At 40.7% G+C, this 14,896-nt stretch overlaps 2 protein-coding genes and 1 long non-coding RNA gene across 3 annotated transcripts; 1 reads left to right on the top strand and 2 right to left on the bottom strand.

Moving 5' to 3' along the window:
- On the top strand, positions 1-3,187 carry LOC131320442 (uncharacterized protein At4g13200, chloroplastic). The gene is made up of 4 exons (XM_058351155.1): positions 1-356; positions 1,890-2,044; positions 2,581-2,877; positions 2,975-3,187. The coding sequence occupies exons 1-3, from the start codon at positions 98-100 to the stop codon at positions 2,848-2,850; spliced, it is 684 nt and encodes a 227-aa protein (XP_058207138.1). The 5' UTR covers positions 1-97; the 3' UTR covers positions 2,851-2,877; positions 2,975-3,187.
- A 1,134-nt stretch (positions 3,188-4,321) lies between these two features.
- Positions 4,322-5,938, bottom strand: LOC131332116 (guanine nucleotide-binding protein-like NSN1). Its single transcript, XM_058366192.1, has 4 exons — positions 5,907-5,938; positions 4,979-5,082; positions 4,670-4,848; positions 4,322-4,556 (listed from the first exon to the last, which is right to left on the bottom strand). Exons 1-4 carry the CDS (start codon positions 5,936-5,938, stop codon positions 4,401-4,403), a joined length of 471 nt encoding a protein of 156 aa, XP_058222175.1. The 3' UTR covers positions 4,322-4,400.
- A 2,613-nt stretch (positions 5,939-8,551) lies between these two features.
- Positions 8,552-9,938, bottom strand: LOC131320465 (uncharacterized). The gene is made up of 2 exons (XR_009198277.1): positions 9,402-9,938; positions 8,552-8,850 (listed from the first exon to the last, which is right to left on the bottom strand). It is a non-coding gene; the product is annotated as an uncharacterized LOC131320465 (long non-coding RNA).
- Between the last annotated feature and the right edge of the window lie 4,958 nt (positions 9,939-14,896).

The following is a 14,896-nucleotide window of genomic DNA, read 5'->3' as shown; positions in this document are numbered from 1 at the left end:
GAATCCGGCTTCTTTCACCAACCCTTTGTTCTGTGTCGGTGTGACCCAATCTAGAGTGAGAGGGAAGGAAAGGACCGGTGGTGGAAACGCATAGGAAATGATGACTGTCGGGGGATTTTCGGCATCCCCACCACCATCAACGACATATTCTCGAATCCCATCAATCACCCACAAAAACCCTTGTCCCAATCCATCATGGGTCCCCTCAGCTGTTACCCCTCCTTGTCTTTCATTTGAGAATATTCCCTTCTCTTCTTCGTCTCTAAAGGTCAGATCAACAAGATTTGGGGGAGTTTTATCAAATACTATCTGCTTTAGGTGCAATAGCAGCACAGGACCAGGGGCTCCTGGCCCTGGTAAGTACTACTAGCTAATACCATTTCTGTGTCAGTGTAAAATCTGTATACGTGCATATTGTTTGAAATGAATTGGGTTTGAAATTTGAAGAGGGTTTTAGACTAATTCTGCGTGTATTATGACGTGGGTTTCTGAAAGAACTGTCAATTTGGCAGTTTGCTTCACTTTGTACTTGTAGTTGTAGTTTCCCACATTATTTGACAGTGATTACTGTCTATGAAGATTTAATCCGTCAACGTGTTATGCGGGACTTTCTTTTACTTGTAAGAATGGAACCAGTATTCGACTTAGTTCAGTTGTACTTCATGTATGAGTTGGAATACTGGGTCAAGAGAGCTTCAGATTATTGGAATGCCTCAGCCTCCCCCTTTGAGGATATTATACAAGTTCTATTCTTCTATTTGGCATCTCATGAAGATAGGGCATTTGTTTGTTTGGCATCCATGATAGCACTTGTACTGGTTTAGTCATGAGTTGGTATCAGCGGAGAATTGCGACTGGGATCATTGGTGGAGGATATATGGAGTCTTAATGCTGCTAAAAGCATATGTTTAGTAGCTGTTTGGATCATGGGTTAGTTGTGGGATTTTTAGAGGCATAGAGGAAGATAGAAACATAGTGAGAGTGAAGAAGTTACATTTATTTGTTAAATCCCATAAGATGACAACTATCATAACATAAGTGAAATTACGGTTGGTTTTGAATATTATGCTTGAATGTCTTCAAGCAGTCGAGGTATGAAGAGAGTATCATTTCTTATTCTTCTATGTTGCAATCTGATTTTGGGATCAAGTGTTTGGTGAATGCAGACTCCATTCCTTGTCAATTTGTAGCAACTCAAGTTGATAAAATTGTTGCTTGAGCTCCCATGTATTGTGTAGACTCATCCATCCCATATCTGCATTATATTTTATGACAATCGTGATTATTCATCTTTGCTAGTTATACAAATATATCCTGTTTTGTGCTTTGAAGGTCAAAAGCATTTCTTGCTGCTTTTAGTTTTGGCGACATTTCTTTTGTTTCAAAATGTTTTGGCATCTCTCTCCGGGTATCTCTTTCTCATTATAACCCAACTTCATAGCTAAAAGTGAAAATAATCAGTTGTCGAATTGCAGCCAAGTCTGGGCTATAGCATTTCTTGCTGCTTCTGTTTTCCCCCCTTGATAATTGTGTTTTCAGGGCGTTTCCAATATTTCTCTCTTCAGCTACCATCACCATTGGTTTTACGAGTTCACAGAATAATTGTTTAGTCGCTGACCACACTTGATGGGACACAAGCCTTACTTTGGTTTGGTTCAGTTTTGGTTGGGTGGGAATGTTTGGTGAAGGTTCATAGAGAATTAGCCGGTTTGGTGGTCGTTTTCCCTAGGGTGGGGGGAAGTTCCATTTGGCTAATTGTTTGTTGGTTCTGCACTTGGGCAGGACTCACACCTTTGTTCTATTGACTAGTCTCACAATTTGACCAAGGGATGTGTAAGAACTTTCCTCTTTTATTATTTTTGTGCTGAAATGGGTACTGGATTTTGCAGGCGAGAGCGACAGCAGGAGTGTTCTGGATGCGTTTTTCTTGGGGAAGGCCCTAGCAGAAGCAGTTAATGAGCGTGTTGAGTCTGCAGTAGGGGAGTTTTTTAGTGCACTTGGTAGATTACAAGCTGAGCAGCAAAAGCAAGTGCAGGACTTCCAGGTACTAACAAGTAGTTCGAGTAGGTTATTGCACATCTAACTCGATTTGGTTTCGTGCTTTTATTTATTTTTTACTTTTAAGGGTCATTATCACTTAGCTTCAACATGGTTCCAAAGTTCAGCCAAAAAAAGGTCCCATTAAGCTGTCTTTGGTATTTTGAAAAGCATATAAAGGTTTCTAAACACCCGCTACCAATTAGCTTCAAAGAGGTTCCAGAGTCGAGAGAAGTCATCCCCGCCTGAAAAAAAGTAAATATGTAAAATATGTAAGTTTCATGTTGGATGAGGGCCATGAGGCCAAAAACTGGCTACTAGCTGTATAACAGAGTTTTGGAATTTAGATACTAAGGGGAGTCCAGCCTATTTAGTTGGACGACTCTTCATTATGTTCTTATCTTTTGCTTTCTTTGGATGAATGCCTCGCAATTCCAGGAGCCAAACACCGTCCATCTTTTCTTTGTTCACAGCATAGATTTTGTTGTGCGCTGCTTTGTACAGAAAAAAGCGAAAATCCTGTAATTATATGACCATATGCAGGAGGATGTATTAGAGAGAGCCAAAAGAGCCAAAGAGAAGGCAGCGCATGAAGCCATGGAAGCACAAAGTCTTACTCCCAAGCCCTCCACGGCAGAGGTATCGGTTGTTAGTGATGTTGATACTACTACAAATTCAGCCTCAGTTACCGTTGCAGTCGCTTCAGCAATCTCACCACCGTCATCCAGCTCGAGCACCCCCGATGTCGAGACGAAAGAAGATACTAATCCCACTGAGAACGATCCACTTGAAGGGGTATCAGATAATGACTGATGGTTCCATCTCCCTTTGTTACCTCCAGTGATACTCAACTTGTGATCTTTGTGAATCTTGGTTGTGTACGCTCGTGTGAGTTGAACCATTTTTGTGACATGTATCATTGTCTGTAATGATTCAGGTCAGTTTTCATTGCCTGGTGCAACCGGTGACACTCTGTTCTACGTTGGAGATGAGGTTCTTGGAAATTTTTAGTATTTCAAGGTGAAGTCCAATGGGACATGATGTCTTTGTAAAATTTTCTGATTTCACAGTTTGAGTCCAATGGAGCATGATTTTTTTGCTCTGAAACACAGTTAAATTTATGACAGTTTTGTGGCATTTATCGTAGTCATCTTGGGTTTAATCTCACAAGCAACGACTGCAGGCTCAATGTAACCTTTGCGGAACTTATATCATTTCCTTTTTCCTTGGTAAATCTCCGCGCAAATCACCATGATCTAACACACAACCTAAGGTAAGAATTTGCACTACGCGTTGAATGTATCAAGATATGAAACGGTATTTGAAGATTTCTTTTACTTAGAGTCGACAGCCTAATAAATTCGTGTATGGTTTTTTGCTGGGTGCTTAGTGAAGATGATTTTCCAAACAGATGTTAACCTCGCACTGTGGTGTATGTGTGTCTCTTAAGTGCTGCTTTTTCATAGAGATACGCCTCTCGGTTTTGGCGCCATCAGCTAAAGGGTAGAATTGTGCGCCCGCGTGTCTGAGAGAGAGAGAGAGAGAGAGTACTAGTCAATAAGCAAAAAAGTACTACTAGTTGAATACCATCCTTGCAGAATGCATACTAGTAAGCATTTCAAAGTCTTCACTGATCTCAGATTCAATAACTTACAGATATCAAAATTGCAGGGTGGAAGGATAAAAATAAACTCGCCAATATGTAATGTTGCCAGTGTATTCCTTCTACTCATCAATCTCAACTCCAGAGGCAAGCACCTCAAATCTCGTTTGATTGCTACCACCAGTTTCCTCATTCTCCTCACCATCTTCCATGGCAGAACCTCTCTTGACATTATCCACCTTGAACTCGTAATCATCATCATCCTAGCTCCATGGCATCACCACTTGATTTATTGGCTTTCTTCCGCCTCTTCTTCTCTGCTGTCATCAACTTCGAGTTGAGTATGCCTACTGCGTCATACAGTTTCTGCAACATCTTCTTCAGATACCATGGGCTCGTTGTCACCGACTCACCATCGTTGACCAAATCATTGCCTTGATTTGAGGGTTGTTGCTTTACATCATCTTGGCACGTGAACCAGAGACCAGAGTCAACAGAGGATTCCCACTAATGCGCTTGGATTTGAGTTTATAGGAGGAATTCAGGGAGAGGAAAGAGAAGGTATAGGAAAATAGGAGAAGATAGTAAAGTCAAAGAAGCTAAATTCACTTATGGTTTTCTCATCATTTTTCTTTCCCACAATAAATCGAAGATCCAACATGGCCTAAGGACACAAAATCAATGTTTTCGAGATAATCACAAACCTTGAGCATCTGCTCATCGAAATTTAGAGGGCAATTTGGAGGTCCTTCAACATGTTTTACATCATCGAAAGATTTAAGGCTCCCAATAAATGAATACTCGCTGCTGTAAATCTCGTCAATATTGAACTCCTTTCCGAGTTCTGAAAAGATTTTTGATTCTGACTGTTCTTCTTGATTCCTAGTTGGAGGCATCGTATAGTATGGGATTTTACTTGGGAAAAGAACAAAGAAAGCAAGAAGGCTTTGTGTCAACTTGGTATTGAGCTCCTTTTATTTGGTTCTCTTATAAACAGAAAGAAAATGATAATTCCCTGATCATGAATACCTTCATTCCAGTCATGCAAGACGATTTTCTCGCAGCAGATTCAACATCCACAATACCACCCTTTTTAAGCTTACCCCTGACAGTGGCCACTTTTTTTAGGAAGTCGACTGAGTCAAAGCTTGGGAGCTTGTACAATGCTACCAACACTCTTGCAGGGCAAAGCTTGAGAATTTCCTTGACTGCACCATTAATAGAATAGCCACAAGATGAGTTGCCATAACCAATCAAAGTCCTAGAGCGAGAGCAAAGAAGCATCCAGCTCAGTAAAAAAACAAAGTCAATATCATGGGATAAAAGACAGACAATTACCTAGCCCCATCGGATCCTCTAGTTTCTCGATCTTTTTGCAGTTTCGAAGAGCAACAGATGCCTCATTCTCCCCAGACCATTTTAGGTCATGACCAAAAGAACATCTCACATTAGTAAAACCATTATTGCAGCAGCAGATTAAAGAGTAAGTTGCAGCATTGCACCAAAACAGTCACTGCAAATTGAATGCAGCCATAGCGACAAGTCTCCTCTTCACCTCTCTTTGTACAATACACCCACCTCCTCCAAATTCTATAGACACTCCCACAACCGGAAAAGACTTTTTTTTTTTCCCTCGAAGGCTTGTGGTCTCAGTCCGTTATAACCGTTGCAAATCCAAGTCGACCTTCACCGCCGCTGATCTGAGTTCCAATCACTGAGCAGGTATACGGTTGATTTACTTTGGACACCCCACTAATACTTTGCATACGTGATTGCCTAACTTTCTTTTCTTAAATTTCTGTATGTCGTATCCTGGTATAGAACAAAGCCAGTAACAGTATTTTTTTTTTTTTTGTAGAAAGAAGAAGGCAACTTGATGACACTTCTTTCTATGCTTTTAGAATGCTTTTAAAATCAAGGTTGTACGGTAGGATTAATTGCATTGACGTGAAGCTATGGTTTATACCTTACTTTTGGTCTTATCCGTTGTAGGTTAAGTCACTGATTTTCTTCATTTGATTTGTTGTTTCAGTACATAGAAGCATTCATTCAAATGAAAAGATGTTTTCCTTAACAGAACTAAAAGATGTTATTATGGATATACATGCACAACTGTGGCAGGCCGAACGCAACCATCCGCAGCCGACCGCCACTACCGTGCCTGAATTGGGCTCGGCTACTGGCCGGGATTCATCCATGGGGAAGATCCTTGAAGAGAGCTTTGTCTCAGTATGAAGTGCAAGTTCGGCCACCGTCAGTGGCGTACTTGTGGACGTATTCCTCACTCGTGCCGCCCATCGGGCTCAGCTGTATACCAGGTTCGGCCAAATAACGGGGTTCGGCTGTATATAAGGCTCGGCCACCTTCTGGGTCATATAGCCCTTCACGTGACAAAAGCGGTTATGCCAAAAGATAATGATGAACGCACATGGGGTGTGCCAGCTCATGCCAAAACGGTTACCAGATCTATGCTATGACGCTACAGTGACATCGCCTAGCCCGTGCAAGGCACATGCCTGTACTTGGAGAGCAAGCTAAGGAGACTCTATAAATATTAAAGGATGGCAACCCTAAAAGAGGTACGCACTCATACACACGATTACCCACTCAAACCCTAAGTCTCTTCCCTTTCTTCCTACACATACTTATCCTCTCGCTGGAGGGCCTTGCCGGGCAACCCGGCCAGGTCTTAGTCGTGCGCTCCCTGTGCAGGCTAGGAGAAGAAGTCTCAGCAACCATCAAGCCACCAACGGAGGAAAAGATCGAGGATCACGGGCCACACAACAACATTTTTAGGTTTTCCGTATCAACATTCCGATACCATATTTTAATTGAAGTGGTTTCCACACCGTACCCCTAGATGGTCCTTTATACAGTGGATGTTCTTTCAAGGGAGACTTGCCGCTAGAGTAGATTGTCTAGTTGGGGGTGTTGCAGCAAATTCTAGTTTTGTGCTATGCAGTGATACTAAAGAGAGTACTGACTGCCTTTTTTTTGAAGTGTCACTTCTCTTGATAGCTCTAACCAAAGGGACTATCTTGGATCTTCCTGAGAGGTTTATAGCTATAATGAATGGGGTTGTGCTCCATGCACAAGGAAATTCAGTAAAAGTCCTGATCTTCAAATTGACTGTCTAGCTGTCTACTACCGGTGGAGAGAAAGGAACTCTAGAATTTTCGATCAGAGGTATGCTGAGGTTATTGGGAATCTTGTGCAGGATATCAGGGGCAGAGGGACTAAGATACAAGTGGGGTCACTTGACCCACTCACTCTTATTTCTCACACAAGGATATTTGATAGTTTGTAGCCAAATTTTGTTATATTGACCCCTCAAAATAATTTCTAAATTGCCCCTACTTGCTTTAAATGCATTGAAATTTCAAGCATTCTCATCTCTTCAAGAGTTCATACCATTACGAATGAGGCTATGATGCATTGTTTTCAACATACACTATCCTTGGGGCCGATTGTAAAGCAAAATTATATTTCTCACAGTATATCTTCCTTATAATTAATGTCTTAATTTAGTTATTTCATTGGATTAACAACTTGAAAAATAACTTGCATATGAATATATTTTAGACCCCCCTAACATAATTTTTTTGGCTCTGCTCTATTGGAAGGTAGAGCTTTGTGAAGAGAATAATACGACAAAGGAGTATCAGGACTTGTCCAGAGCTTTTCATAGGAACTCAAAAACAATATTGGGAGGAGGATTACTCAAGGGTAATTGTTCAATTTTGCTTACTCTTTTCTGGTTATCTTTGAACTGTTTTCATAGTCTTAGTGGCATAGGTTCGTTCTGGTTTTCCTTCTCTGTATTCTCTTGGGTAGTGTGGTAGGTTTGTGAGAGGTGTTGAGGATTTTTCAAGGCATTGCCTTCGTCCTTCTTATTTTGGCGGTTTCTGCATGAAATGAACTTTCCAGAATAAGCGGGGATTGGGATGTGCATACCAGTATGATGTGTTTTGGTGCCTGGAAAGCGGAAGTTCCCTCTGAATTCGCTCCAGTGAATCCAATACGTGAAGCACGTTGCCATCTGTCACCTAACGTAGTGGATTAGGTTATTCAGGTTCAGTATGAAATTCCTTTCTGCTCTAGTCGAAAGTGTGGGTTGTTGGGTCTTGAAATGTATTTTCTGCTATGTTAGGGTGAGTACTAGAGTCAGTGGAAAGGTACCCACAATAGTGTTAACTGCTCGTTTTCATTTACCCTAGGTGTGGAAGCTTTACAATTCCTCTGCTATGGATAGTATGAATATTGCTAGTGACATGCTTAGGAGGATCAAATCCAAAACAATGTCTTGGCTGGCAGTATCTAGGAAACACATGCTGTAGTTCTGTTGTTGGAGATACAGTTGATTTTGATTTTTAAGAAATTTTATATCTTTGATTAAATGTCTTGTTTTTTATCCTTTAGCACTGCCTCATTAGAAGGCTTGAGGCTGATTTTTTTTTCCCCGGTTGGCAGAGTGAAAAAGGGGAATCAGTTCTTTGAAGCTGCTTCAGATCTGGCTTAGAAACGTTCAATCCGTAGAAGAGGCCTCTGGGGGAAAGACCGTGCCAGTGGAAACTATTACAGTTGCATGTCCTGACCACTTAATCCTTGCACATCTTCCTGTAGCAAAGGGCCTTGGGTCAGTGACTGCTACTTCACTTGTTAAGACTTTTGGTCACAGGTCCCGTCGCCAGCTTGGCGAGCGAGTTCTTTTTTGTATCTGCTATTGCTATATATGGACGCCTGGTTTTGTTTTGGTCTTGAACTTGTGCTGCATTTTATTCGTTTAAATGGTTTCTCTTGGCTATGTTCACCCGGGGGAGAGAGATCCAGCTTCAAGAACTAATGAATGGACCTAACGTGCACAAATGTATCACTGTCCAGGAATTTCAAATGCACAATTGTTGAATTGCGTTTTTTTTTTGAACGGCAAAAAAGAATTTATTCATTAAATGTAGGAGGTACAATGATTAAAGGGACTAAGACAAGAAGTTAACTGAGAAAAACTAAAAGAGATTGCTGATACAAGTAACCAAAATAAACCCATTCGACAATTCCCAGCTAATAACCCGAAATTTGCCTCCATTTGGTAGATGGTCCTTGAAGCCGCACTTCCACTATGAATAACCAACTCAGAGGAGACACAAGAATTCAGCTTCCTCTTTGACGGCACTGATCGCCTTCCCATTTTAATGCTTGGTTTTTCCACCGGGCTGGGCGAAGGGGAAAGAAGGAATGTGAGACAGCAAAGCCAGATAATGCCAGAACAAAATTCAGTAGAAACCAGATTAGTCTTCAGTAGAAGACAGTCCAAGAATCAGCATTTGTAGAACCAAAAAGCAGACTAGAATAATAGCAGCACCCCAGAAAGTAGCAGCAGTAGCATAAGAGAAGCAGACCAGTTGCAGCAGCACACATCATTCCAGGGATCATGGGAGCAATAGAAGCATACATCAACACAGAAATAGGAAGTATAAATCAAGGAAATGCTGTCTTGTATAAATCAAGAAAATGCTATCCAAGACCGGGTAGTACCGTAGCAGCCAATAGGTAGAGGGGAAGGTAGACTTGAACAAACAAAGATATGTTTCACCAAGAAGAGCTGACTGTGTAGTCCAAAGTCAAAAGACCCAAACCACCCAATGATGTAAACCAGTAAACACAGGCAAAACAATGAACTGAACCAAAGATACTAATGGTCAAATGGACCTCAACATATATACTGGAAAGGAACTTTCATCCATTTGAAGATCAAAGCATTAACTTAAACAAAGCCCAACAATCTGGTCAAGTAGGGACACCAAATTCATCCCTTTTGCGGTTCTTTGCCGTGGTCCCTGTGAGCACCTTCCAATGGCGGCAATGTCTGCACATAACAAAGCATAATCCCATTACTTCTAACTGGAGTTGAAGTGAGCGAGACATTTCATCAAACAGTTAATGGGCAGCAATTAAATAGAGAATAGCGTTACGGAGGCGCCAGAAAGAATCAAAAATAGGTTGCGATTCAGTGTTTCACACTTAAAATTCTTCCAATATTCCACAATATGAATGTGTTGAGAAAATTTACCAAACGATATCGGATGGATCTAATTTTTTCCTAGATTGATGAAATTAAAGCGTTGTAAAACTTAAACAGTCTCGATTATTGAAAAACGTCCGGAAAGGCATGCAAATTGGGTCTAAAAATGTAGAAATTCGTTTAGGAGAGTGATTTTATTTTGTTTTTCGAAAATAGGATCCGATTCAGTGTTTCACACTTTATTCGTTCCAATATTCCACTATATAGATGTGTTGCGAAAGTGCATCAATTGATATCCGATTAAACTAATTTTTTTCACGATTGATAAAATCAAAGTCTTCTAAAATGTAAACAGTATCGATTATTAAAATACGTTCGAAAAGACATGAAAATTGGGGCTCTAAGGGTGGAATCTGTTTAGGAATAACATTGCAAGTTGAACATGCGAAGTTAAGGTCTGACAAAACGCGCGTCTTGTAGATGCGAGTCCGGGGTTTAGGAAAGCTCGCGTTTTGAAAGACGTCCGAGACGCGGGTATACAAAACACGAGTTACACTTCTCATGGCCAAGTGTCAAGAAGTAAGCGTCTTTCCCTTTTTGGCAATTTTCGAACTTTTTCGGAATTTCTTGGATCATCCTATTCGTCCACATTGTATAAATTGTCCTTTTCATTAATCTTGTGAATTATCAAGTTCATTGGATACCTATGGATATATAATCGGTGAAGAAATATTTCAAAAAAAATGAAAAAAAATAGAGCTGGGCACACTTGATTATAACCTTATAAAGGGTGAGTTTGGTTACAATTTTTTTTGCAATTTTCTACCTTATTTGGGAATCGATTTGATGATCGGATTCGTCCAAATTGTAGATCTTGTTTATTAGAATAGTTTGGTTGAATATCAAGTCGATCGAATAGCTACTGGTATTTAATCACAGAAGATATATCTCGAAAAAAAATGAAAAAAAGAAAGCTGGGCACACTTGATTATAACCCGCAAGACTTTTTTTCCTCCTGCCTTGTGGTCGCCGTCCGTTATAACCGCCGCCGATCCGAGTTCCGATCACTGAGTCAGCCGATAGAGGTGTTTAAGGTACAGTGGGTTGTTGATTGTTGCATCTAATTCAATTTCTATTAGCGTACATTCTAATATCTTTGCGGATTTTGATTTTATACGGCTTACGGTATTAGAAATTGATGTAAGGTGTATGCCTCCCACGTGTTTGACATTTGGCTTCTGAAGGAAGTCGTTTTTTCGGTCTATGATTCTTTCATCCGAAGTTTTCAGGGCAATAGAGGTTCATATGACTTGGAACTTCTTGGATGAATGAGAGAGTTTACTTGATCGAACCATGCTTATCCTAAGCCTCAAGTGCTAAAATTTTTGCATGAGAAAACACAAAGAGAGTGAAAAACAAACAATACGGAAATACTTTAAACTTCTGAAATTGAAATGTGGTTTAATGGATCCTTTATGGCACTTGTGCTCTGAAATTTTAATGAATACTATAATCAAAGTTTTATGTCAAACCACATTATTCAGAATATTTCAAGCTTCATCTCGATAAGATAAAGAATAGATCAAGTATGCAAGCCTATGGAAACTTATTTGGAATCTCAAAGTGCAGCATTCCTGGTGTAGGGTTTGCAGTAAGCTGTTGGCGGTTAAGAAAAATCTTTTCCAAGAGGAAATGCTCTATATCCCCCTTGTGTCCAATATGCTGTAAGGAGGTCAAATCGGTTGAGCCTCTCTCATTGCAATTGGACCAAGTTGGTTTAACAGAAGGGCTTCCCTAACATCCTTGGCCATTTTGGTATTTTATCCTCTGTTTTACATTGGCCTTCAGCTCAAAGCTTGGGCACTAGCAACCCGGAGTTTTCTAGCGAGAGCCTGAGCAAAGTGGCTGTTATCTGCTGGTGTATATGGAGAGCTAGGAATGATATGGTTTTCCAAAACTGCACCCCCATAGCTTCCTCGGTAGCTATCCTAGCTGATGGGCTTTGAAGGGAGATGTCTAAAGCACTTAATCCTGATAAATCCTTACTGAAGCCTCACTCCAGGGCCTCTAATCCTGTTTCTGCTTGGAGTCCTACTCCTTCTGGCTCTATAAAGATCAACTGCGATGCGTCGTGGAATGCTGGTTCACATTCGGGATTTTCGGGAATAGTAGTTTGCAATCATACAGGCATGCTTCTTGATGGCAGAAGAGTCAGTATCTCAGGACCCTCGGCTTTGTCCTGTGAAGCTCTAGCCCTCCGCAAAGCATGTCTTATGGGAAAAGCTCTTCATCTCTCAGGCATCCAGGTGGAGAATGACAACAAACACCTGATCACTTTGTGTGTCTCTGAGCTGGTCCCTCCATGGGAATGCAGAGTTATTATTCAAGATATCAAGACACTTGCAACTGGTCTTTGTCTCTTCATTTTATGGGTTCCCAGAGAAACAAATTGTGCTGCTCACTGGATGGCATCCCCGTTTTGATTTTGTTAATGTTTGTTGGATTTCCTTTTTACCAGCTCCTCTTAGAGCATTTCGTTCAAGGATTGTCCTTGGTCCCTTAGTGGCCACAATATATTGTTCTGTTCAGAAGTATGCGAGGCTACAATGGGCAATGGTTGATTGAGTAACATGAAGCTCAAGTTGAGGCATATCAGAAAAGAGTTCAGAATGACGCAAGGTAAAAATAGTGATGCCCTTAGTTTCTCCTTCTATCTGCACAAGCAATCTGAAGTGATCAAACATACAATCTGCCCTAGATAACTGATGCAGAATATTGAAAAGAACAACAGTACTAAAGAGCTCCTGTTGTTGCCGCAAATCTTTGTTTCATAAGAAAGGTTTTCCCCCTATTCATTCAATTAATAGAGAACAACAGTGGCTAATAAGGGAACATCCAATGTGAAATGGGGTGATTGATCTAATCGATGTTTGTAGCTGTTAGTGTGATATACATTGTTGGTCCCTTTCCTAATACCTCAAATCTTTTCGGAAATTGTTACCTAATATATGGCGTCATTCAGATATTAGAGCTCTGCTCGGGTTCAGAGGTCATGGGTTCAAGTCTTGTAATTGTGTTTGTTTCTCAATAGTCATTACTGAATTTCAGTACTTCACATAACTGACGTAACCACCTTACAATTTTCCTTGCAGATCCAAATGCACACATTGTTTGGATAGAAAATTCAGATGCAAGAGTGAAAGTCTCTCGGCGATATTGAAGCAGGTTTGTGCCACGTGCCTTCTTTAATTCTGATGTGGAAATCATGGGCTGATTTTCTTACTTCTCAAAATCATTGAAGAAGTTAATTGTTAGGGAAAAAAAGACACTTGAAAATTAGTCCAAATACTCTTTTTTGGCCACACAGTATAGGGATTAGTAAGCAATTGTACCTTTTAAATGGACTCCTACCTCTCTCTATTGAGGTTCTTCTAATGTTCATACCATTGCATTTTTAAAAGAGTATACCCAGCATAGGTCACCATAAAACCGCTTCATTTGGCTAATTGTTTGTTGGTTCTGCACTCGGGCAAGGACTCACATCTTTGTTCTATTGATTAGTCTCTCAATTCTACCAAGGGATGTGTAAGAACTTTCCTCTTTTATTATTTATATGTGCTGAAATGGGTACTGGATTTTGCAGGCGAGGGCGACAGCAGGAGTGTTCTGGATACGTTTTTCTTTGGGAAGGCCCAAGCAGAAGCAGTTATTGAGCGTGTTGAGTCTGCAGTAGGGGAGTTTTTTAGTACACTTTGTAGATTGCAAGCTGAGCAGCAAAAGCAAGTGCAGGACTTCCAGGTACTAACAAGTAGTTCCAGTAGGTTATTGCACATCTAACTCAATTTGGTTTCGTGCTTCTTCTTTTTTTTTTTTACTTTTAAGGGTCATTATCACTAAGCATCAACATGGTTCCAGAGTTGGGAGAAGTCCTCCCAGCCCGGAAAAAGTAAGAACGTAAAATATGTAAGTTTCATGTTGGATGAGGGCCATGAGGACAAAAGGTAGCTATTAGCTGGAAAACAGAGTTTTGGAACTCAGATACTAAGGGAAGTCCAGCCTATTTAGTTGGACGACTCTTCATTATGTTCTTATCTGTTGGTTTCTTTGTATGAATGCCTCAGAATTCCAGGAGTCAAACGCCGTCATCTTTTCTTTGTTCACTGCATTGATTTTGTTGTGCACTGCTTTGTACAGAAAAAGGCAAAAATCCTGAAATTCTATGAGCCATATGCACGAGGATGTATTAGAGAGAGCCAAAAGAGCCAAAGAGAAGGTAGCGTGTGAAGCCATGGAAGCACAAAATCTCATTCCCAAGCCTTCCATGGCAGAGGTATCAGTTGTTAGTGATGTTGATGCTACTACAAATTCGTCCTCAGTTACCGTTGAGTCACTTCAGCAATCTCACCACCCTCAACCAGCTCGAGCGCCCCTGATGTCGACATGAAAGAAGATACTAATCCCACTGAGAACGATCCACTTGAAGGGGTATCAGATGATGACTGATGGTTCCATCTCCCTTTGTTACCTCCAGCGATACTCAACTTGTGATCGTACGGCATTGGCTTTGCGAATCTTGGTTGTGTACGCTTGTGTGAGTTGAACCATTTTTGTGACATGTATCATTGTCTGTAATGATTCAGGTCAGTTTTCATTGCTCGGTGCAACCGGTGACACTCTATTCTACGTTGGAGATGAGGTTCTTGGAAATTTTTAGGATTTCAAGGTGAAGTCGAATGGTACATGATTTCTTTATAAAATATTCTGCTTTCACAGTTGAGTCCAATGGAGCATGATTTTCTTGCTTAAGTTAAAATTATGACAGTTTTGTGGTGTTTATCGTTGATCGTAGTCATCTTGGGTTTGATCTCACAAGCAATGACTGCAGGCTCGATGTAACCTTTGCGTAACTTCTATCTTTTCTTTTTTCCTTGGTAAATGTCCGCGCAAATCACCATGATCCAACACACAACCTAAGGTAACAATTTGAGCTACACCTTGAATGTATCAAGATATGAAACGGTATTTGAAGATTTCATTTACTTCAAGTCAAAAGCCTAATAAATTCGTGTATGATTTTTTGCTGGGGGCTTAGCGAAGATGATTTTCCAAACTGATGTTAACCTCGCACTGTGGTGTATGTGTGTCTCTTAAGTGCTCCTTTTGCATAGAGATACGCCTCTCTGTTTTGGCGCCATCAGCTAAAGGGTAGAGAGAGAGAGAGAGAGAGGCATCCAAAG

Source organism: Rhododendron vialii, chromosome 1a (assembly GCF_030253575.1).
Source record: "Rhododendron vialii isolate Sample 1 chromosome 1a, ASM3025357v1".
Taxonomy (NCBI): Eukaryota; Viridiplantae; Streptophyta; class Magnoliopsida; order Ericales; family Ericaceae; genus Rhododendron; species Rhododendron vialii.
Note: the sequence above shows the minus strand (reverse complement) of the source record. Positions and strands in the feature narration are given on the sequence as shown.